At 46.2% G+C, this 25,308-nt stretch overlaps 2 protein-coding genes across 2 annotated transcripts in view; one reads left to right on the top strand and one right to left on the bottom strand.

The window, feature by feature from the left end:
- kcnh6a (potassium voltage-gated channel, subfamily H (eag-related), member 6a) overlaps nt 1–17,240 on the top strand; it is a 29,502-nt gene extending 12,262 nt beyond the window's left edge. Inside the window, exons 7-16 of the mRNA XM_036552466.1 lie at nt 7,689–8,114; nt 10,171–10,588; nt 10,973–11,172; nt 13,103–13,355; nt 13,879–14,072; nt 14,628–14,727; nt 15,174–15,458; nt 15,552–15,732; nt 16,268–16,475; nt 16,965–17,240. Coding sequence (XP_036408359.1) covers nt 7,689–8,114; nt 10,171–10,588; nt 10,973–11,172; nt 13,103–13,355; nt 13,879–14,072; nt 14,628–14,727; nt 15,174–15,458; nt 15,552–15,732; nt 16,268–16,475; nt 16,965–17,240 — 2,541 coding nt within the window. The remainder of the gene's footprint in view (nt 1–7,688; nt 8,115–10,170; nt 10,589–10,972; nt 11,173–13,102; nt 13,356–13,878; nt 14,073–14,627; nt 14,728–15,173; nt 15,459–15,551; nt 15,733–16,267; nt 16,476–16,964) is intronic.
- A 1,675-nt stretch (nt 17,241–18,915) lies between these two features.
- On the bottom strand, nt 18,916–24,936 carry LOC118795179 (DDB1- and CUL4-associated factor 7). The gene is made up of 7 exons (XM_036553570.1): nt 24,155–24,936; nt 23,522–23,680; nt 23,278–23,389; nt 23,051–23,169; nt 22,637–22,846; nt 22,406–22,523; nt 18,916–22,106 (listed from the first exon to the last, which is right to left on the bottom strand). The coding sequence occupies exons 1-7, from the start codon at nt 24,290–24,292 to the stop codon at nt 21,934–21,936; spliced, it is 1,029 nt and encodes a 342-aa protein (XP_036409463.1). The 5' UTR covers nt 24,293–24,936; the 3' UTR covers nt 18,916–21,933.
- Nucleotides 24,937–25,308: the final 372 nt, after the last annotated feature.

The following is a 25,308-nucleotide window of genomic DNA, read 5'->3' as shown; positions in this document are numbered from 1 at the left end:
ATCAGGGTAGCCATGTCGTACTGTAGCGTGCGGCGCTTCCAGCGGGGCGGAGGGAAGGAGGTTACGAAACGCAGTGCCAGGGCGGAGCACCGGCGGGGGTATCGAGCGCCCTCTCCGGTGCCTGGCATTGTCCGGTGACCTTGGCAGCCAGGGCTAATGGAAGCAAAGGGCAAAAGTGGACGGGATCCCTCGTGCTGTGCGCAGCTGGGCCGCACACTGCCGCTCACACTTGCTAGCTAATGTCCTCTTCCTCTGCAGCGCTCCCACACCTCTCTGTCCCCGTATCTGCCTCTTCTCTGGGCCACTCCCCCTCCCCCCACAACACCCCCTCAGCCTGCCGTCGACAGGGGAGAAACCTTGCCTCCTGCACTGGGGTCTGACAGGGTGAACTAGCAGCTTCTGTTTTTAATGCTTTTAAGAGTACATCGTACTCCAGCCACATTTGAAGGGCCCTTTTAACTAACGTTTTTTGTGAGAAAGTCCTCAACGGAGGACTTTCTCACAAAACCTGCCCCTTCAGTCATTATGTACCTTATCACTATAAAGAACTGGGTTAGACCAGGATTAGGAGAGCATTCAGTAGGTCAGTCTGTTCTGATGGGCAGCTTAAGTTTACCTTACTCTGATTCTTTCTGATCTTAGAGCAGTGGTCTATCTTCTGTTTTGTGCCAGGTCAGAATCCAAGCAGTGCACCATTTCTCCACTGAAACAGAGAATATTAGCGTAAAGCATGTGCAGCATATGCAGCCTTTATTTCTCATTACACTAAATCCTTGGTTATTCCCACTTCTGTAATTGGGTTTCGATTGGCGCTTCGCAAAAAGAAAAAAATAATCCCCGCTATTGATCTTCTGTCATTGATTAGTCTCCATAACATGTAGTACATTATGTGACAAGGCTGTGTAACAGTTCGTGGAAGAGTAACGAATATTAACACGGACCCAAAGACAGGACACCTGAGATGATAAAGGTTTGCTTTGCATTGATTGAGTAGCTAATAAAACGGCAGTGAGCTGCTGAGCTTGGCTCTGTGTTTGGGTGCAGGGAGACCCGGGGGAATGGATGTATTTGCACTGTTGCTTGTGTGGGACCCAGCAGAGCTTTGATTGGGTGCATTCCAGCAGGTATTGATCATTAAGAGCTGTGCATGTGCTCTGTATCAATACTCTCATAGCTATGCTTCTGTTTGCTGCTTTCAAGACAGGGACATGACGGAACGTACATACAGTACATTGTGGTGTACTTTGTGTTTTGCATGAGTGACAAGCCTCTTTGTGTGTTCTCTAATCATTCTGGGTTTGGATTAGCACTCTGTGTCAAACCTATTTGATGTTGCTCGGTCAGTTATTATTATTTCATAAACGGGCTTACCTGAATGTTTGATTCCTGCATGTTGGGTAGAAAACTGCCCTCCAGTATATGTTTGTGGTAAATAATATTTGTTGTGCATGTGCATGGTTGTGTGGAATCTTGGATATGTTTCAAGGAGTTTTTTTTTTTTTTCCCAACATGTTTATGTGAATGTAAGTGAGTTAATTTTAGGATGTGTATGTTTTATGTAAGTTGTATGAGTTAGCAGTTAGGTCCTTGATTTGGCATTCGAGTTAGTGTGTGCGTATGCACTAGAGCCAGCATGAGTACTGTAGTAGCGCTGTTAGCATGGATGAGAGTGTGTGTGTAGGAAGGGCTGGACGGAAGGGGGGAGAAAGAGGGCGGTGTTTGCCAGCGTGAACCCTCTCCTCTGTTAGTGCATTCCCGTTCTCTCCCAGAGACACACCTCAGGCATGAGCTTCAAACAGAAACTTAAACCCGTGAGTATTCCATGCTATAGCTCTTTCAATGTCATTCTTTTCTTCTGTCTGCCTTTCTCTCTCTCTCTCTTTTTTCTCACTGCTTCTCTCTGTCTCTTTCTCTGCACCTCACCTGTGCACACCTTAGTGATTGTCACAGTCTTCATGTTTCCCATTGTTCCAAGTGGCCTGAGAGCTCATGATGCTACAGTGGCAGGAAGGCGATTTGGTGCTGCGGTTTGACCGTCGGTTGTTTTTGCGGTTGTCCTTCAGTCTTTCTCATCTCTCTGATCAATCAGGTTGTTGTTGGTGGACAGGACTGAGAGGGCTCTGGCCAGGCTGTTTCTAAAGTTACCTGAATGTCATATAGAAGTTGACCTTTTTTAATGCAATACAGTCAATCTTGAAACGATCGCTATACATTTTAATGCTCATGGTTGCAACGGCAGTATGTTTTGCCTGTTTGAAATTAGCTAAGTGGGAGACTGTTGTGTTTTTTAAGTTAATATGAAATGGGAAAATACAGTACAGTATTTTATATCAACAGATAATTTGGTTTCCTGCTTAATGCAACAGAAACAACAGAAATAATAGCATTTCCTGTGAGAAGTGACGTGAAAGTGAAGTTAGACTGCAGCTAACTTACAATGATTTACAATATAACGTGGATGATGTGAGGTTTGTATAGAACATTCAGTATAATTTTGTGTTCTATAAATGTAATATTTCTTCAAGAGGTTGACAGTAGCCCTTCAAAAATGTTTGGATGTATAATTCCTGATGTTTTATATTTAAGCACAGTTTGTTGCAGTTTCACTTCATCAAAGGCTCTATGTATTGACATGTTAAACAGTAAGATGAGAGTTCAGTGAAAATGTTAACTACAGAACAGTTTTGTAAATTACTGAGATTACTTGTGGATTACTAACTTTGTATGCAGAATTATATGTTTGTTTGTGTGTGTGTGCATGTGAGTTTGTGTCTCTGTGTATGTATGCAGTTGTATGTGTGTGTGATATTGAGTTTATATCACGCCGTGTATATTAATTTGTTAATATGTATTAATGTAAGTATGTATTTGTGTGTGCCTGTCTATATCATACTGAGTTTGTGTGCATGTGTATGTGTGCTTTTGTGTGCTAATGAATTTTTGGGAATGTGTACCTTTGCATTTGTTGATGTGCACGTGTGTGCTTGCATATGTGTGTGTGTATATTAATGAGTTTGTGAGCATGTACAAGTATGTAGTTGTGTGTGTGCCTGTATTAATGAAGTTGTGAGCATATGCACAAGCATATTTGTGTACGTGTTAATGAGTTTATGAGGATTTGCATGTATGCATTTGTGTATCTCTGTGTGTATGAGTGGCTGCAGAGGGACTCCTGAATTTCTACTAGTGCATATAAACGTTCTCCCCACCTCCACAGGCTCTGTGTGTACTCTCACGGCACAGTGTCCTGCAGGGGGAGCTAGCAGTCTCAGAGCTTGCGGTGATCTCAGTACTGGAAGTGCCCTGGGGCACAGTTGTGTGGAGGATCCATCAGTGAGGACAGTGACAGCAAATGACATTTAGCAACACATGGCTACTTTTCCTTTGCTCGTAAATATCTGAAGCAGTCCTTGTAATCTGTTCTATATCAGCACTCCATTGCATTGGGATGCAGTGACCAGTGCACTGGAAGCTCATACAAACACAGGTGTATGATAGCTTCAAAGAGGCTTAGGATTTCTCACTGACTTTTCCATGTCACAGCTTTCTCTCTGGACAGTGAGTAGCCATTAGTGAAGCCTTGTGCGGGTTTGGGAGTGTGATCATTGTGATCAAATGATCAATGATCAAAATAAAAAGATGTGGTAAAAGGAGGAATAGAGGAGAACCTAAGTGTCACTTTCATTTTCCTAGTTCTGGTTTCTCTTTCTACCCTGCTTACATGTCTCACTCTTGCTCTATATGGTCACCATGAGAACAAGAAAGATTGCCCCAGCAGGAAGAGCATTATTCTTAAAATCTGTTTTCAGGCGGTCTGTCCAAAGATGCAGTGATAGAGTGAACTTTAATGCACCTTCCTGCTCTTATGATAAAACTACTAATAGTCAAAGAAACCGTTTCTGTTTCGTTTAAACACATGCACAAACTGCTGTGGATGTTCTTTTTTTATTCATATCAGATTTTTGACTTATAACCTTTACTAGAATGCAGAGAACACCGTCCCCTCCAGCCACATCCCAATACAGGGAAAACAGAGTACTATGTCAATGATGGAATAATTCTAGCGCACATCCCTACTGGGGTGGAATTGACAGCACAAATATCCAACAATCAAAAGTGGATAGGTCAGACTCATTCTGAGGTCTCATTCTAGTAATCTCCTTGTCCAGATTTGAGTGTATTACTTCTCACACAGACAGCTTCACCTACAACTAGACTCTCTCTCCCTCTCCATCTCTCTCCCTCCCCCCCCCCCCTCTCCATCACTCTCTGTACTAATGGAAATGGTTTAGAATCGGCCTTGTTCTTGTTTCTTTTTTTTCCGATTTGTTGGTAAATCGGTGGCAATTAACCTATTTATCCATTGGCAGAGAGAAAGTCACATGCCAGGTGAGTCACGGAGGGCCCTATAAAAGAGCCTCAGACTTAGGGGGGGTAGACAGGGTGAGTGGTGAGAGAACTGGTTTCCAGAACTGGTAGGAGAACTGCCACTGATCACCAGCAGAGAGGTCTGCAGAGACCCCACAGCCATCGCTTGCTGTTGAACTGTAGACTGCGGGGTAGATGGAGCAAAAGAGGAGGTTTTTGTTCCGGGAGGAGGAGTACAGTCTGCTTGGGGCACTCAAGGACAGGCTGGGCTGCTGTAGCAGGGAGCAGGGCACTTTACAAAACTTGGACATGGAGGCTCTGATCATGATTCCGGTCAGTATGAGTTATCACTGAAGACACATCACTGAACATCTCCTGTGCTTTGTGTTGTCTTTTTCAGGGACAGAGAAGCAGTGAGGTCTTTTGTGTTGCTACTTAAGAAATATTGTTCACGTCAACAACAGTGTCTTTGTTATACAGCAGCTGAACAATAGAGGTTTGGCGCAGAGAGATGATGGCTAGACAGCATTACTCTTGACTCTTCATGATTGATGATTCATGATTGGTTAAAAACAGTTCTGGTCACTTCTTCTGTCAATGCAGTACTGTAACATCAGTCATTTTAGCTTTCCATAAAATTTCCAAATATGCAAGATGGTGATTTTAGTAAGGTCCACAAAGATTCTCTATGTTAAATTAAAAATAACTACAGTAACTTTGGAGAAACATAACTTTTGACAACTAGAGTTAATGACTCTTATGTTGCAGGGAGTGCCAATGCTACATTCAAAACCAAGTTGTGACCCTTTTATAATAGTAATTCAATGAAATTATCTGTATTCACTTCATTCTTTCCCTGTGAGAAACATGGAGATTAATGTCATGCATTTAACGTGAATGGATATATGATAGTGTTAATGTGTGACACTTGTGTCACAGATGTTATTTAACAAGGAGCACAGGTATAAGTCATGGTCAGCCTGTTTCTAGTCCATGTGCCATTGTACACCTGTCACTTTTATCCATCATTTTATCCATCTCTCATTTATCTGTTTGTCTTTGCCACCCTTTTCCTCTCGCTGTTGTTCTTTCTTCATTGATAGAACATTTTATACCTAGATAGACCATGTTTGTGAGTCTTGTTATATTGGTAGTTCTGTCATTATCGTTGTGCAGTGCTGTGGTGTCTTTAGATGCATGGTGCATTCTCTTTTTCACACTCTGGCTCTCCCTCACACACACACACACACACACACACACACACATGCGCGCGCACGCACAACGCACACACACACACTCTGCCCTACAAATTAACACTGATTGATCTGTGAAACAGTCGGGACAGCTAATGGAAAATTCTGGGCTTCATAGCCTTTGTTGTTCCTGTTGGTGACGTGGCAGTGACGAAGGCTAACTGCAGCCAGGATAGTCTGGTAGAGGCTGTCCAGAGAAAATCAGAGGTTATCGAACAACAGGCTTTGAGTAAAGGAGACCTGAGGGAGTCTGTGCTCATTGTGTTACACCTCGTGGACCGAGCCCCATTTTTAAGCACCTCCCTCCTTTACTTTTTTTAATCCTCTGTCTATAAAACACCCAACTTGACATTCATTTGAATAGCTAGACTAGAAATATTGGACTTCTGTTTGCTCAGACCTCTTGAAGAAATCCGTTGCTCCTTCATCAACAGTTCTATTGAACATGAAATACAGTACACTCATTCACCTTAATTTGCAATCAAGGTGACTTTAGACTTAACTAAAATATCAAAATAAAATATATATGTTATAGTAAAATGCTTAATATCGAAAGAAACCTTGCTATGTAATTTTCTGGTTAGGATGGTCTTCCATTAAAAGATTTTAGTTTAAATTTTTTCTCAACAAACAACCTGCTCTGAAATGTAAAGGCTGACCTCTTATTTTGAAATGACATGTCTGGTCTTTCAAGCTCTGATTAAAGAAAAACATTGCGTAAGTAAAGTTGTTTATTAACGTGCTAAATTGAATATTGAATACCCTGTCGCTTTGTTACCCTTGGAATGACATCCACAGATCTGAAGTGAGCAGGTTATCCTTTATTAAACTCTGCAAGAACAAATGTCATTCCAGACACCAGTCTGTTCAATTAGGTGAATGAAGTGGGAATTACTAGTGCATATGTAGCTCGTATTGTATTGCAATGTGGTCTTGCACACTGTCACTCTGTATGTATCTTGGTCCTCACAATAACCTTACCATCTCTCATGGGTACACATACAGTATATGTACAAGATACACACATCACTGCGTTAATTTTGTGCAACGAGGATAAAATAAATTTTAAAGGCTTTCCCTAATATGCATTGAAAACAGCTATTTTGTTTCTCTTCTAAATGTAATAAGTGAGGGAAGTGCAGGAGGAAATGTGATTTTTTTTGTCATTGTTTTTATCTCTGCCCTCTTGTCTTCAAACAGCATTCTTACAGATTATTAATTCCTTCATAATCTGTTGCTTTGTCTTTCTTGTGGAGCCCCCAAAACTGGATGGTTTTGTCTGAGGGAAGGAAATGCTGTCTCTACCTTACCCTGAAAGCATTCATGTCTGTGCTGGCCCCAGCTATTTGTACTTCTAAAGTGGCAGTGTATAAATTGAAGTCCAGTCCTGGAGCTGATCATGTTGGCCTCAAGATGTGGATCTGAAATTTCAGTACTTTAGTTCTTCAGTGTTTCCATTTCCTCCAAAGCATCATGGGAGCTTCCCTGCAGTGTCATCTGCTGGGTTAGTATTGTAATGACTGTTGGATAATATTTGGCCATTCAAATTGCCTCACAACAGGATGGGGGCTTTTCACTGAAGCATGTATTCTTTATTTAGCAAATCTTGAAAGCAAAGTTTTGCCCCATATGTTGTCATTTCAGCAGACACAATAGAGGCGGGCTTAATGCTGCATAAACAATGCTGTGAAATTTAGGGCTAGGGTTAGGTAGTCCTGTGACTGTCCTCTCGATATAAACTTATATCTGTATTTGCCTCAGATTCTACCTTTAGTAAAGTGACTTACTAACTTACATATTTAATGATGTGGACAGGTATGAATGAGATTTTGAGCACATTTATCTGCACTGGTTTTGATGCCCTGGTTTCTGCTGTCTTGAAAAGGCACACGTCTCTCCTGCATTCCTTCCCTTGCTTTTAGGCCTGGTCCCAGGCCTGCTTTCCTTGTGGGTAAGGATTTCTTGAAGGATGAGGCTAGAACCATGCAAACAGGGAAAAAAAACCTTGCTGTGGATGGATTGATGGTTTTCTGCTACATGTCTGCCTTGCTTGTGACTCCCCCTCAGGTGCTGTCCCTGGGGGCGGACGTGCTGCCTGAGTATAAGCTCCAAGCGCCACGCATCCACAAGTGGACCATCCTGCACTACAGCCCCTTCAAGGCCGTGTGGGACTGGATCATCCTCCTGCTGGTCATCTACACGGCCGTCTTCACGCCCTACTCGGCCGCCTTCCTCCTCAATGAGCAGGAGGACCAGCGGCGGCGCACCTGCGGCTACACCTGCAACCCGCTCAACGTGGTGGACCTGGTGGTGGACGTCATGTTCATCGTCGACATCCTCATCAACTTCCGCACCACCTATGTCAACCACAATGACGAGGTGGTCAGCCACCCGGGCCGCATCGCCCAGCACTACTTCAAGGGCTGGTTCCTCATCGACATCGTGGCCGCCATCCCCTTCGACCTGCTCATCTTCCGCTCCGGCTCTGACGAGGTAGGAGAGCGACGGGGAAGGGGCGAATGAGCAGCCTGTCCTCTTCTGTTCTTTTTGTGCTTGTCGCTCTATATAAGAGCATCTGTTAAATGAATGTAACGTCTTTAAAAAGAGTGTTGTGTTGTGTTGTGTTAATGAGGTAATTCATTCTGGAGGGAAAGTAAGAGTGTTGAAGTGGAGTGGGCTTTGATATAGGAATTTCTGAAAGGGTCTTCCCCACAGTGGGCCTGAGATGAGAAAGGACATTAGCCACTGTAGAGCTGATCAGCACATATTATGAGGAACTGAAGCACCAAAACTGCCAAGTAGAACAAAAATGACTTTCATTTACATGGCAGCTTCCATCTGAGGTTCTCATATCCTCTCACTTCATCCACCACCATTGAGCAGCACTCAACTGACCATTTCTAGTGAGAAAGCTCAACACATATCAGTTGTGGTTGAGGGTCAATGGTTGTTCCTGGTCCTCATGGGTATCCTTATGGGTATTTTAGGTAGGTAAGAATTATTATCCAATTACTGTCTAGTTTAACTTGGTCACTTACAAACTTGAATTACGACAGCAAGGCCATACTTCAGTTTAATGATAACCTGACAGAATTTCCAACAACACAGTGTCCTCATCACTGCAGACGGCATTGGTCTTGACATGGTCCAGCGGGAAGGCTATCATAACCATGTTGGTGTTGACCCACTTACAGCAGGATCACAGTTTTTCTTAGGAGGCCTCCCATTTGCGTACTAGCCAAATCCAGCCTCTCTCTATACCCATATATGAAGAAAAAGATTGTGGCTTCTGGCTAAGGATGTGGCCTCCTTATATGTTGATTGAGTTCACTTTGGCACCCAATTAATAGATTTCTTGTGCAGTTAGCATCAAACAAAGACCAATCCTCTGGCAAATAAATGAATGACCTTGCTCTAGGGCGTAGGCAGACACCACTGAACCATAGTCATTCATGAGCATTGTTGGTGGTGTTGTGGAAATTACAGGGAACCAGGGGACCAAAATGTCTTTTTACTTGGGAGTGAGCGCCACAGGAAACAGGAACATTTCTGAAGTAATCATTGGCTCGGCAGGGTGTTTATGGGCTGTGTTCTGACAGGGTTTGCGTGGGGTGCAGACTGGCAGTGCCGCCTGAGCCCTTGGAGTCTGCGGAGCCCCTGCTGGCTGCAGTTAAACTGCTCTAAAGCTCCCCATCCCCCTGAGATGATAGCATGCACTGATGCCACATCATTACAGCAGTAATAAGAACAGTATCAGGAACATTGCCTCACAGAAAATTTTGAGTTTTAAGTTTCTCTGAGCTGTTAAAACAGATGAGTTTTCTCCCATTTGGCTCAGACAGTAAAAACACTTGTTTCGAGCAAAGGCTGCGCACTACGGCTCTGGTTTGGTCATTTGACGACAGTGACCGGCAGTCCACTTCGACAGTTTGGCTTTATTCTGCCATGGATTGGGGTGGGAAGGTTGTGCAGGGTCCCATCGTTGCTCTGCTCTCGGCACTCTGGGACTTGATCGGGCGCCAAGTTATTCAGATTGTGCCAGGATTTTTCACCTGTCTTCCAACAGCGTTTGCTTCCTGGTGCACTGTGGGACTTGTGTATAAAAATAGTCATAGTAGGGGTGTGTATGTGTTGGAGGATGACATTCACATCTCCATGTCTCCTGAGTGGGTTCAGTGTCATTGCAGTAGCAATGACGCTTTTATCAAAAGCTATTTAAATATGTTACAGTTTTTATGTTATCCATTTTTACAGCTCAATATACTGTATACTGAGGCAATTCTAAGATAAGTAACCTTGTCCAAAAGTACAGTCGCAGTGTACCAGTGGGTAATCGAACTACCAACCTTTCAGTTACACGTTCTGCTCCTTACCACTAATATACACTGCCACCAGGGTGGCATCCGTACTATAAGTTGGTTCAGACAATGCAAAAGTATAAATTACAAACAACCAGAAATGGCTTCTCTTTTTTAAATGTCTATACTTCCACTTTTCCCCTTCATTGGTTCTGATGCCCCTTGCCCTAACCTTACCCCTCCCTGCCCAGCCACAGACAACCACTCTGATAGGCCTGCTGAAGACCGCCCGGCTTCTGCGATTGGTGCGCGTGGCGCGGAAGCTTGACCGCTACTCGGAGTATGGCGCGGCGGTGCTCTTCCTGCTCATGTGCACCTTCGCCCTCATCGCCCACTGGCTGGCCTGCATCTGGTATGCCATCGGCAACGTGGAGCGGTCTGGATCCTCCGGCATTGGCGCCATGAAAATCGGCTGGCTGGACAACCTGGCTGACCAGATCGGCAAGAGCTACAACGACAGCGACTTGGCCTCCGGCCCCTCCATTAAGGACAAGTACGTGACGGCGCTCTACTTCACCTTCAGCAGCCTGACCAGCGTGGGCTTCGGGAACGTCTCGCCCAACACCAACCCCGAGAAGATCTTCTCCATCTGCGTCATGCTTATTGGCTGTAAGCCTCTCCCGCACAGACTCCACCCCCTTCCATCATATAACTCACCTCCTCTTCTCAAACCCATCATTCAAAAATAACTCACCTCTTTCTACAACCCTCTCTTTACTGAAAATCACACCTCCTGCCATCAGTCCTGTTTCTTAAGTAACTGACCTACGACCCTTGTTCATCTGACCATACCTGCGCATCAAATTAAATCACTTATGCGTACTTGTGTGTGTGTCACTGAGTTGTTGTGTGTTCTGTGTGAGTGTGTTCAATATTATATTTATATGGCCCATGTGTCAGTGTATATATAATTGATTGGATCGCCTCTGAGTCTACTTTCTGTCTATCTTCTGTTTTTAGTCTGATGTCTACTCCCCCCTCTCTCTCTCTCAGCTCTGATGTATGCCAGCATCTTTGGGAACGTGTCGGCCATCATCCAGCGTCTGTACTCGGGCACGGCGCGTTACCACACCCAGATGCTGCGGGTCAAGGAGTTCATCCGCTTCCACCAGATCCCTGGGGGTCTGCGGCAGCGGCTGGAGGAGTACTTCCAGCACGCATGGTCCTACACCAACGGCATCGATATGAATGCGGTGAGTGCGGCTCTGTGCCTTGCACCGGCGTAGAGATGCGGGCACCAACACACGTCCACATCGACATGAACGCGGTGACTGCGGCTCTGTGCCTCGCACCGGCGTAGAGACGTGGGCACCAACAAACATCCACATGCAAGTCATATAGTAACTGCATTTGAAAGAACAAAAATGCTGATGAAAGGTTTGCTTTCTTCTCTTTCATCCATCCATTTGATGGAAATGAGTACTAACACTTAAAAGAATCACGCTAGCTGTGTGTTTAGCCATCTCATTTTGACTGTATTTCTGTGTTTGACCATCTCATTGATGTTATTGGCTAGTGAAAGGGTAACAGTCTTGCCAGAGAAGTGTTTCTGTGTTCAACAATGTCACCTGGATATTCATTTTAGTGATAAGTACATTTTATATTATATTTAAGTACATTTGCTGTATGCCAAGATCTGGAGTTACAGGTAGACATACACAAGCAATTCTTCATTCAGGGGCAAAAGTGAGGAGGGGTGATCATTCCTCTGATGTAAAATTTTGGGAAATGCAGAGCAGAGACCCATCCCAGCTGTCTGACTCCTGGCTTCTGTTGCAAGTCAGCTGAGCTCCCGGTCTGCTGGACACGGAGCTGCCAGTGCTGTGACCCGGGGGCCATGAGGCATCGACTGACCCACTCTGGTCTTTCTAACCATTAACCCCACCAACCCTGCTTCCTACTGTCTGAACTCTGACTCTGATTCTCCCACAGCAGCTGGTCCTCTGTGTTTATATGGTGTGGTTTATCTGTAGGGCATTGCTACACCAGTGTAGCAACACAGACAAGTTCTTTGCGTTTACAGGAAAAATCTAGCTCCAGACTTTGACCATGTATTTAACACACACACACTGCACGCACGCATGCACGCACACACAAACACACACACACATACAGATGCGTGCACAGACATATTTTCTGATGCCAACATACATACTTTGGACTGCTAAAGTATGGATTTAGGTTGAACTATACAGCAGAAAATAAAGATGATCTTCTTGGTGTATTCCTTATGGAAAACATGCATTAAATGTATAGTGAGCCAGTGATGATGTGTACTGTAAAATGGGTGTCCAATCAAAAAACATAAAGCTTTCATCATCTACACATCCATATGTTGAAGAAAAGGTCACCCCTGTTGCACTCGTGCAAGGGATCAAGGTCCTGGCCTCCTGCAGTCCGACTGCATCACAGGCCCGTCACCCGCGCAACACTAATGGAATAGGACGTATCAGAGTGCAGACGCCACCTGTCAATTCCATGTGAGCGGAGTCCATCACAACCCAAAGCAGCGCTGGCCGCTTGGCTCTCTCCACACATCTGCATCATCGGGCTCTGGGCCATGGCTGTGGATTGATCAGCCTGGGGGGCAGAGCAAGCGAATGGCAGCTTTGCACGGAACCCCGTGGAACACATGGACTCCTGGCTGCTGCTGCCACAGCTCACCAATACACAACATCACTCCCAACAAGCTCAAGAGACAACGCCGCCATTCTTTTCCATGGGTGTGATAATAGTCCAAGTCCACGGGCTTTGAAAATCACGGTCCCTGAGGAATTCACACTGCAGTCTGATGCATGACCATACAAGCTTAACCCTGACTCTGATTCTCTACTGCTGTGTTCATACAGTAACCAATCATAAGTAATGGTTACATTCTGGTCTTCACACACAAATGTAGTGTGAATATGTTTTGTTCAGTTGCTGCTGATGTAGTTGTAGTAGAATTTGTAGACGTATATGTAGAACATGTAGTAGAAAATATACAGCTGTATAAATGGCTAACATTGTAACTGATGTAAATTGCTTTGGGTAAGAGCGTCTGCTAAATGCCAATAATGAAATGATTTCATGTTTTATTTCAACACCTTTATGATCTGTTTTCCTCCTCCTCTCTTTCTGCAGGTGCTGAAGGGCTTCCCGGAGTGCCTGCAGGCGGACATTTGCCTGCACCTGAACCGCAGCCTCCTGCAGAACTGCAAGGCCTTCCGGGGGGCCAGCAAGGGCTGCCTGCGGGCCCTGGCCATGCGCTTCAAGACCACCCACGCCCCGCCGGGCGACACCCTGGTGCACTACGGCGACGTGCTCACCGCCCTCTACTTCATCTCCCGCGGCTCCATCGAGATCCTGCGCGATGACGTGGTGGTGGCCATACTAGGTGAGCTGTCCTCCTCTTCCCCCGGCGACGCTGAGCGCTGTCTGTGGACCTTCGAAAACAAGTGTTCATCCGCTGTCATTACACAATTCCATTGATTATCGATGGATCAGGTTCAGATATGCCTGCTGGTTGCGCTGGGATCTGTTTTGTGTTTTGTACTGTTGCACTGGATCAGAGTTGAAGTCAACAATAGTAACCATAGTGTTACAAACAGTATCCTACCACTGATTAACTGACGTAAAGGGAATGTGTCTTCAACTTGTGAGACACCTTTGTGCTATGTATCTGTGCAAATTAAGTTCGACAGAAAAGTCCTTTAGCCCCCTCTGGTGGTTCTGACGTAAGAAAAATATTTCATATCATCTTCCAAATAACCAACTGATCATCTGGATTAACTAGAACCATTGTGTATTTGTATGTTCACTTCATACACTTCTGTACTGACATTATCTCAAGTTTTCTTCTTGTGTGTACCTTTCTCTTCCTCTCTACCCCCTCCTTCTTGTCTGCCTCTGGGCTGCAGGTAAAAATGACATCTTTGGTGAGCCCATCAGTCTTTACGCAAGACCTGGCAAGTCCAATTCAGATGTGCGGGCGCTGACCTACTGCGACCTGCACAAGATCCTGAGGGACGACCTGCTGGAGGTGCTGGACATGTACCCTGACTTCTCTGACAACTTCTGGAGCAACCTGGAGATCACCTTCAACCTGCGAGATGTGAGTGTCATTGCCGTGGGGGATGCTGCAGAGCCACAAACGTTCACACCGGCGCACACCAGCTTTTGACTGGTACCTGCAGTACCAGTCAAAAGTTTGGCCACACTATTTTTACCATCTTCCACATTTTAGAATACTAGTGAAGACATCAAAACTATAAAACAACAGTGTTGTTCTGTCGTGACCAAAAAATGTTATAAACAAATCAAAATTGTCTTATATTTTAGATTCTTCAGAACAGCCTAAAAGTATTTTTTTTAATTAAAATTTTTTTGTAAAGAAATTCATACATAGGCATCATCCTCACGATTTATATTTGTCTAAAAAATTCAAGCCTTTAAGCACAAGTCTTTAGATTAAAATGTCTTTGAATGCATGTTTCCCATCATCTTAATCAGGTGTGTCCAAACTTTTGACTGGTACTGTACGCTGACATATCTCACAAATCCTCACACATCAGCATGCCCCAGATGGTACTCTCGACTGCTGTATGTTAGCAGGCCAGTTTGTGTGCATGCCCCTAGCTGCTAAGTTACTGAAGCTCCTGTGCATCAGGCAGATCGAATTATCCAGCCGATCCCCAGCGAAGACTCGGACTGCGGCTACCGCCGGCCGCGACGCCGGAGAAACTCCCTGCACTGCCGCAACAGGCCGGGTGAGTGTGTGTGTGGGTTGGGATCTCCTTCTGCCTGCTTGGCTCCACAAGCAGGCATACTGTGTTCCGTTATTCTGTCATAAATCTTTTAATGGCAGAAGTATGTTTATTCACATTTTAAAACTCTGGAATTAATGTTTACCCATGTTTCCCCACAGCCGGAATGCATACTGAATACATAATGTGCCTATTCATAAGAGAGTACTGTTGGAGACCGCTCCAACTCTAAATTCCAGTCTTGTCTTGTGGACAGACTGTTAGCCAACAATCTACAAATTCAGCCAGCCGGCATCATGTGGAATCATTTAAATTTACCTCGTGGTTACACTAGATAGAATCCAGTAAATATTTCTGCTTGTAAAATGTTTGCTCATACAAATGAGGGTGGTTTTTGTGGATTGTTGGTTATTTAAAATGTTTTCCCTCTCCCCGGGCTCTCTTTGCAGATGGGATGGATCGGGAGGACTCCTACCCGGACCAGCCATGCCCCACCCTGGGTAACCATGGGGGGGCAGTGCCGCACTCCCACTGGGATGAGCTGTGCAGCAGCCCCAGCCCGTGCTCCCAGTCCAGCGAGGATGAGATGAAGCCTGTGGGCCACAGCAAGGGCGAGCTGTATCCGCCCGGGGGCGACACCCGCGACTACCCCCCTGCCGTGGTCAGCCTGCTACCCCCCAGCGGTGCCCCAGCAGGTATGGGGGGACCCCTGGACCGAGGCCACCCTTACGCAGGTACAGAGAGACTGAAATGCTCTATGTGCGGTAGCTCCCCCAAGCCACAGGCATTCAAACGCACTCCCCCCGCCCCTATTCTCCCCCCTGCAGCGGCCCCTCTCAGCATGCCTGGCCTGTATGGGTACTGGCCCGACCGCCGATCCAGCCAGTTCTCGGAGAGCCAGCGGCGCTCGTCCTCGGTGCGGGCCACCTACCACCCGCCCCCGTGTGCAGAGGACCGCCCCAGCGAGCTGGAGTCCCGCCTGGAGCTGCTGCAGTCCCAGCTCAACCGGTGAGCTTCAGGGAGGAATGAGGACAGAGAGGACCACGCAGGAAATGCGAGAGAGGAAGAACATGACAGCATTTCAACAGAAAGAGATAGGACTGAGCAGAAGGGCAGCAGTATAGCATAGTGGTAAGGAGCAGGACTCGTAACCAGAAGGTTGCCCTTTCAATTCCCTCTGGGGCACTACTGCTGTACCCTTGGGAAAGGTACTTAACCTACAATTGCTTGGGGGAAGTACTTAACCTAAAATTGCTGATAAATGAATAACATGTAAAAACAAAGTTGCTCTGGCTAAGAGCGTCTGCTAAATACCAGTAATGTAATGCATTGGAAGTGAGGCAGCTAAAATAAGACACGACAGAATGCTGAGAAAAGAGGGGAGGAAAGCAGGAGGAGGAGAGGAAAGGGAGAAGGAGAATATTGAGGAAGAGATGGGGAGAGAGAAGGGCTAATGAAGAGAACACCAGCACAGTTAAGTCTTCTGCTGAGTCGGCCTGTAATCAGCTCACCCCACTCCCTGCTCCCTTTTCCCTCTCTCCAGATTGGAGACGCGAATGACAGCTGATATCAACGTAATTCTGCAGCTACTCCAGAGGCAGATGGCCCCGGTGCCCCCCGCCTACAGCGCCGTGTCTCCCAGCACCCACCCGCCGCACCCCTCTGCCCTGTACGGCACGGGGGCGCAGGTGCTCCACAGCGTGGGCCCCATCCCTCCTGTGCAGATCGACAGCCTGGCCTCGCCCCTGCAGGTACACACCCGTGTGCTCAGGATGCTGGTAGATTCGCACACACACTTTTACACAAACTCGGCAGGAGAGGTGATGAATTTGCAGAAGGGTTATAATTTCATCTTATAGTCTGAGAGCAATCAGACAGAAGAGGGAACACCATTCCTACATGAAGAATACAAAAGTCACAGCAGACAGTGACCTCTACTTAGAGACTATAGTGATGTTACAGTGCAGTGTAGCATAGTGATAAGGAGCAGGACTTGTAACTGAAAGGTTGCTGGTTCAGTTCCCCACTGGGGCACTGCTGTTGTACCCTGTGGCAAGGTACTTAACCCAGAATTGCCTCAGTAAATATCCGGCTGTATAAATGGGTAACATGTAAAAAAATTGTAACCTATGTAAATTGCTCTGGATAAGAGTCTGGATAAGAGCATCTGCAGTAATGTGATGTAATGCGCAGTGCAGGTTCTCTTCTGACAGCCAACCTCTCCCTTTTCACCTCATTAGAGTCCAGACTCGGACAAGTTCAACCACAAGTCACGGGACTCCCTGTCTAGCGGCATCCACCTGACTGTGGCGTCAGATGAAACCATGTCCATGTCCCCCGAGATGGAGCCGGCCGTCCCCCCCAGCCTCGGCCCGGTGCAGCCCCTCGCCTCCATTGCGCCCCCCGGACTCTGCAGCAGCCTGCGCTTCCCCTCCCTCCCCGAAAACCTGGAGACTTCCTCAGGCTTGGCCGAGATCCAGAGGCACGTGTCGGACCCCATCCTGCCCGGCAGCTAGGCCCCCCCGCCCCGTCCCAGCTCAGCCTGTCCTGGCACCCCCGCACCCGCTCTCATGCCCTCTGCTCCCCCCTACAGGAAGCCCGCTGTGCTGTAGGGGAAGCGAGGTGGGACGGCGATGTAGAACACTGCCTGCCCTCCTGCCCCCCCGTCAGCTGCAGGAGAGCACGGGCCACCTCCGCGGAGTGGGGTATCCTCGCTCACACACTGGCGACTGCAGCACTGTATTGAAGCTGAAGCTGGGTTGTGCACCCAGCCCGACTCAACAGTCGGTGCAATGGAGGCTGGGCTCCTCTCCCTCTTCAGTAGCCAACAGCCAGTCTAATAAGAAGCAGAACCCCCCCCAAATGGCCACTGCTGAGAGTGGTTTCACTCAAAACACTCCCATGAACCTGATGTTTTGTGTATGTCCCTAAGGTCTGAATCTCATTCCAAAAGAAGTTGCGCAAGGAGGCACATGGGTTTTGCACGTTTTGAATGCGAGCATCTCCATTGGGCTTGTGCAAATATGGACCACAGACAGGCTCCCCCCCTCTGAATTGAATGTCCCCAACTGTCTGCCGTGCTGCTGTGAGCACCAACAGACAATCAGAGCGGTGATAGGGGGTTGGTCCAATCAGAAGCCATGTTTCTCAGGAACAGCCAATCTGGATCACAAGATTATGTCTCCTGTCAAGTGGTCTGGTTTTCACTAACAGAACCACCCATGTGGACAGGAGATCTGTCCAGTTCCTATCACAAACTTGCCCTCCCCTGTAATCATAAAGCCCCCTGTGCTATCACGGTGATGTGATACTGTAAAACTGCACAGATCCTTCTTTCTTCTCTGGTCCTATTAGGAACTAGGCATGTGTGTGTGTGTATATAGTGTATGTATAAACTGTATATACTGTATTCTGCACTGCACTGACTGCACTGCACTGACTGTAAGTCCTTTTAAAAAGTGGGTAACTAAAGCAGCTATTTCCAAAACGTGTTCTCTTATGTTAAATTAAAACGAAAACTGGAAACCTGGACTCTGTGGATCACAGCTGCCTTCGATTAGCCCCGAACAACTCAATCGGATGGACGTGTCAGTGTTCATTTACGTTTAGGCATTTAGCAGATGCTCTTACCTAGTCCAACTTCCAACATGACTGAGGCATGTTTTTTACTCACACAGGTAGGCTGCCTCACTGAGCAAATTGAAGGATTTTGTGCAGTGGGCAACTACTGTTAGGCTTTGCCCGAAAACATGGTTTTGTACGCTAATCCATCACCTGAACTAATCCTTTTACTGCTGCTTTGTCCTGGGCCGCATGGAAGCAACCAACCCACACAATGCCAGTGTGTAATACAGTGTCTCTGGCTGTTGCGGGGAGGGTGCATTTTGTTTATAAGTGGTTCTGTTGCTTTGGCTAGGTCATTGTCTGTGTACATTCATGGCCCAGAGACAATGCTATTATAATGGGGACAATTTTGCATTGCTAGATGCAAGATGCTGTTTATTTCTAAAATGCTCACCTGGCTCCTGCCCCAAAGGTTTAGTACTTACAAAAACGTACCTGAAAAATCATTCAACAGGCCACAAGTAATGGTAAGTAAAACAATGCAAGTTTATTCTTGTAAGAAAAACTTTAGTCACTGTTGTAAGTAAACAGCCACTACACATTATTTAAGCACACTGTTTGAGAGAGAAGGAAATGCCACAAATCTGACAGAGATGTGGGTTAAGTGGGGGTTGCCTGTGGCAGAAATGACATCACATATGCGAGTGTGGATGCTACACAACATACACATCCCAGCCTGGAGGCTGACAACACAGTCTCTCAGTGATTCTACTGCTAAGGGTTACTTGAGGGTCTCAAGCTCTGATCAATTCATCAATGAAGCCTGTAAAGTGGACCATCTATACCTACCCTTCCAGGGCACAACATTTAAACACTTTCACGTAATGTTGTGCTTATAAATGGCCTGATGAAATTTAAATTTAGCAGAGAGCCTATACCGCAGTTTGAGAAAATGCTTTGTGTACAGGAGATGAGCACAAAGCTGTCGTACTCTGTAGACCCATCCCCTAACTGCGGCATCCAGGATATTCTGTAGTATTTAGTGTGTTAAGTTTATTGTTGCTGTATTTATCCTATTGGTGAAGATTACTTAATGTTTGCCTCTTCAAAGATTGTTGCAGTTGAAATTGATCTGTGGAAATCTCTCATTCACAAGCCCCATCATTACTCAGTACCTCCTTACCCAAAACAGCAGTAATAATGGTAAGGACAACAACCATGGTACACTGCATCTCAGGACATAAAGGAATATACAGAAAAAAATCAAGAAAGATCTAAATATTGAAAGCATTAATGTCGCTCTACCAAGATCCCAGGAAAACAAAAATATAAATTCATGTTTCTCCCAGTACAAATATGCTGAAAGGGCGTTTAACCTTCAAATACAAATGGTAACAGACAGGAAAGAAGTAAAGCAATGAAAGAGGGAGTATCCTGCTGAGCTTCAGCAAGAGGGCATGTGGCCCCTTTCGGTCAACTTAAGTCCATTTCAGAACAGCGCTGGAGGTCTCTTGCGCCAAAACAGACAACACTCCCATTGACACAAGCAGGTTTGATGCACACAATGTCTGCTGTTCACTCTCAGCACACGCTGATGGACAAGTCCGTCTCTGAGACCGGCACAGTCCTGTATTCCAGTCTGGGATGGGACTTCGGTTTTCCGCACTCTCTCTGCATCCGGAACGCTGTCGTCATGGAGAGCGCTCCCAGGGTCCAGGTCCTGACACTTTCTGGCAACTTTGGCATAGCACAGGCGGCACATGCACCGAGGAGACAGCCACAGACAAGCTCACTGAGAGAGCCGCATGGTATAAAGCAGGGCTAAGAACGCTCTCTAGTCACAGGAAGAGATTACTGAGCCCGCCCACACTGCAACCAGCCCTTCCCTGCTTTCTCTCATGTTTTATATTTACATATTACACTACCTCCTTTATAATTTATATTAAAAACATCGGAAATATTTTAAAATAAATGTGTCTCCCATATAGGCCCTGGTATCCACCCCACTTGACTGGTAGCAGGTGTCTAAAAAAGGGATCTCTACTCATACTTCAGCGTTCAAATTTCCATTGCGTTTTATACTTCAGTCACATTTAATGCGAATTTATATAAATTTGTGTACTGAGGGCCCATAAAGTAGAGATCAGTTTCTTCCAATCAAGACAATCATACAGACAATCCATTATTTTTGTATTTGTACGTACTTATGGTTGACCAATTCCCTTTAAGCACACCTTTAACCTGAAAATCAGCCTGGCAATCTGCACATCAAACCAGGCGTAACACATTTGGTTCACTGGAATTAACTGCATTAACTGCACTGTGGGTACCACTATGCCCAAAATAGATGGCTCAGGTATATTCCAATTTCCCTGTGCAAACTCTACCGATGATTTAAAAAACTGTCATAAAGCTATGGTAATGAGCTGTGCATGGAAACACCCCTTACCTAATGACCTCAAGATGTTACGGAAGCTCTTACGATTAAGCCTCAACAAATGCTGCAATGCAGATAAAATGAATAAAAACCAATGTGCCCTTTACCTTGCTTAATATTCCTTACACACTGAAATATGGAAAGGGGTAATATTTCATCTAGTGTCTTGCTGCTTTTTATTCCAGAATTGTACAGTAGATCAAAAAATAACTATCACAGTGCAGTTCATGTTGACTGAATTCAGATTTGCTCCCACAGACTAAAACCAGGCTTCAGTGAGGTCATTAGCAGTCAGTCATTTCCAGGCGCACCTCAAGCCTATCAAAATGGACCATGTTTCTCTTACACCAGCAACATTAGTCTGCCCTGGGGAATCACAAAGGTTTTATTAGCAATACACCAAATGTAAAAGGATGCAATGACTAAATGTTTTCACATTTCACATTTTGTGTGCGAGATAAGTTGGCTTCTGTAACACACTGGAACTAGCCCTGAAGAGAAGCCTAAATTCAAAATGTTACCAATGTACAACACCTGAGACTGCGTTTTTATCGTCTGACCATTTAAGACTGCAGTCAATGGAGTGGATGTAGCCAACATGTATACAACATTTTTCATACAGTAACTAAGAAATCACATTTATATCAATGGGATCTCCATTTCTTATCGTAAATCTGATACAGCATTTTTCCCAGTTTTGAACACTATTATGTGGTCAATATATTATTGGTATATGGGTTTACCCATAGCTTACACTTTTTAGTAGTCTTCTGGTGGCAATATGCAGTCTTGCTTATTGATGAAACATCCTTTAGATAGTAAAGCCTTTCTGACTGCAGGGTGCTGCTGAATAAGACCAGAAATTTGACAGTCATGATCAAGAGGACAATTTTCTTGGTAAGACTGCAAAAACAGCCCTGGATCTCCAGAACTGGTATCCTTCATGGGGTTGCTTCCTGCTACTTACCCAGCAGAATGAGATACAAGGCAAATACCAATGTTCACGACGACAAACCCTTTCTGCCAGCCCTATGTCAAGAACAGGTGAGAGCAGACCAGCACACCCCAGTCCCAATGCCACTCCCTCACCACAGTGGCATGAGAAGTTCATTGTCTGTTCGACTCCTTTTCTGCCAGCATGTTTCTGGACCTGCCATCCTCCACTTTTCCTACCCCTGGCTGCCCCGCGCCCTGCCCCGCGGTGGGGATTACACCCGCAGGATCTCCAGGCAGTTGTTGTAGCAGATGGCGATCCAGTCAGGCTGCGTGGAGGCCCACTGGACATTGTTGATCTCCCCCTCGGCGGTGTAGGCCAGGATGGGGTCCTCGATGGCTCTGGGCATCTGCTGGATGTCCCAGATCAGGGCCTGATGGTCATCCGCTGGGGGACGGGGGAGCAGATAGGCATCAAAACACATAGTACCTCAGAGTGGTACCAACAAGTGCACCCAGAGGTGTTAGTGGCCTTTGCCACACAAGTGAAGTGAGGCCGTATCCTTCATTCACTGCTGTTTGTCTATACCAAACATTATCATTACATCAGCCTGATAACAGTGCAAACTCGTTGCCTTATGTCTCAATGCACTCAACCTCATAATTGTCCCAATAACAACTACTGCTGTGACAGTTACAGTAATAGCAGGGTGAGGCTGTAATACCAGTCAGCCAGCTGAGCCTTACCTGCAGTGCAGATGTGGCAGGATGAGTGGGGCGCCCAGGCGATGCCGTTGACACAGGCCCGGTGGTTGTTCAGCCTGGCAACTGGGGTGCACGGCACTCGGACATCCAAAATCACCACCTTATCCACAAACACAACAGTGAGTGCCAGATGTAAATTAAGTACAGGAGACATTAGATACGGGGAGAAACATAAAAACAATAAATGAGGAACACAGTAAAACAGTGCCTGACCTCCATGCCGTCCATTGCCATAGTGGCCAGGTAATTAGGGTCCTGCTTGTTCCAGCAGAGGCGCAGCAGAGGGTGGTGCTGGGGGTCTTCATAGATGATGGTGCTGTGCTCCAGGTGCCTCAGGTCAAACATGCGCACGGAACCGTCCGCTCCCACAGAGGCAAACATATCCCGGCCACCCCCTGCCCGGCTGAAAGCAATGTCATAGACCTGCACGCAAACAGAGCCACGGTTACATTTCACATATGAACACATGCAGACAGCCATTCAGCACATGGAAGTACAGACAGAGGAGCACTCATGCTGGACAACATGATTTTTAAAGATGTAAAATAACACCTTGGTCTCCGCTTTGAGCAGTTCACCTGCCCTCCCCCATCTCCCCCTACTGTTGCTCAGTAGACTCCCCCTCACCTCCTTGTCGTGGGCAATGAGCTGGGTCTTCACATGGCCCGACACTAGATTGACCCGACCCAACACCTGGCCTGTCTCCAGTCCCCATATCGTACAGGTGGTGTCAATGCTGGAGGTGCCTGTCAAGAAGATGGCAGATCAGCACCAGACATCAAAACCCCCCTCTTCTGCTCAATTTGCACAACCTTTCCTGCAGTCTGGCCAAGAAAAACAGGTGTGCCTCTCACCCAGCAGATTGGGGTCCACCTCGTTCCAGTCGAAGGAGGTGAGTGGCGCACAGAAGTCAGAGTTCTTGTTGTTGTTGAGAAGACACTCCAACCGGGTCTCAGTGTCGCTGACCTGGGAGAGAGCCAGACATGCTGTAACAGCCTGCAGCTTAGAGGAGTGTGGGAAATCTCAGCGCTCAACGGACGTTAAGACACACAGTACAACACACTGGTATACAGGTAAATGGCCAGAGCAAGTGCCTACCCTCCAGATGCGCAGGTAGTCTCCACTGGTTGCAAGCAGGTCAGGGTACACTCCCTTGGTGTCAGGGACCCACATAATCTTGGTGGTGGGGTAAGGGTGGTCAAAGGTGTTCCGGCAAATAAATTCCGAACTCTCCTCTTCCAGACCCACAAGCTGCACCTGAAACCAAAGACAGCCAACATTGCACAGCCACTGTAAATCTAACAGTTTGACAGCACGATTATTCAGCGTGTCCCTTAAATTTATTTTCTTGCTAACAACACATCTTGGAGGAGTCGAAACTAGCTGGCTACCTGTGAGGTCACCGTTGGAGCAAGTTTTGTTTGGACTACATCATTGACCCCTAGTGGCTAGCCTGCCTAGTTGTTTTAGTCGTGACTAGTTACTCTACCTAACTGTATTTAGTCTAGCTGTATTTGTGTCGTTCTGTTCCATAGCAAACTGGCTTGCTATTTTAGCAAAAAGATAGCTAGCCACCTTCCAAGTCAGATGAACTGACATAGTTAGCCACCCAACCAATTCAGCACCTAGACTAGCTGGCTAGCTATCTGAAAAGGTCACACGTATAGCTATAGTTAACATTAGGAAAGTAGCCAGTCTAGGAAGGCATGTTAACATGAACAATCTGCTCACCTTGTTGTTGTACTCCTCGACAAAACTGCCAAGAGCAAGACGGAAACGCTTGTCTGGGCGGACACTCCAGTTCATTGCATATACCGTCCATGGCGCCTCGTATTTGTAGATCTCTTTCCTTTTGCCGTGGAGCGACATGGCTAACAACAAATTTCTAAAATCAAAAGTCTCAGGAAAAGTGACATGCAAAAAATAAAGGATATTCTCAAATTTTAGTTGGATGGAATTCCCTAGCGTTGGTAGCTTGCTATTTCAACAATCACACTCTTGCGTATCTAGAAAGAATAAAAACAAATCGTTTCAAACAAAGCCGCTGTATCCAAGCGTATACGAGCAGCTAGGTAACGTTGGCTAGCGTAGCCGAAGCCTATATCCGATCTGAATGGGTACGCTGTCTGCCCTGCCGCGTGTAGACAAAGAAACACAGACTGCCTGGCCAGCTAGCTAGAAATAGCTCGCTATGTGGTCCAGATCCCCGCTGTCGGGTGCAACTCAGGCAGTGGCCCGGTCTGAACTGAGACCTCGGCTCCCCAGCTCAGCATAAGGTACTTCTATTCGCCGCCCATCACCATACACGGTTTCGTGTCTCTTCTTCCGTGGCAGAATCTGGGGCGGTGTGTGAGCCTTTTTTAAACTGATCCACTCAACGTAATAACTGAGAAGCAAATATCCGATTGTGGAAACCCTTGATCCTTTGTAAGTGGCAAACGAGCAACGTTAACGAAAAGCACGCATTTTGCCCAGTTACTAGAAATGACGAAAACAATCCAGGGCCAACCAAGGCGCGCCCACCAGCAGACAAGCACAGCCAACACGCCGTGAAGTCAACGGCACGACCGAAGCGATTTGTCATTGGTGAAATAGAGTGCCATTCAAATTACAGTAAGTTCAGTTGTTTGTAATGGGCCAAACGTGCCTTGCCAATGGGGGCGCTGTTACAAAACCTCTGAGTGCGTGATCGTGGCTGAAGTTGCATTCCTTGCTTCTTGGTTTTAATTAAGGCCAGTGTTTGGCATGTATTTTACAAAGTTTAGAGGTGTGTTTGTCTGAACGATTGTAACTCTAATCATAAACTTACTTTAATTCAGGGATGACCACAAAACTGTGAAAATGTGCCACTTAAAGCACCTATAAGCCAAAAGTAGGTAAGATTA

This window comes from Megalops cyprinoides, chromosome 19, assembly GCF_013368585.1.
Source record: "Megalops cyprinoides isolate fMegCyp1 chromosome 19, fMegCyp1.pri, whole genome shotgun sequence".
Lineage (NCBI taxonomy): Eukaryota > Metazoa > Chordata > Actinopteri > Elopiformes > Megalopidae > Megalops > Megalops cyprinoides.
This window is presented reverse-complemented; position numbering and strand designations above follow the sequence as displayed.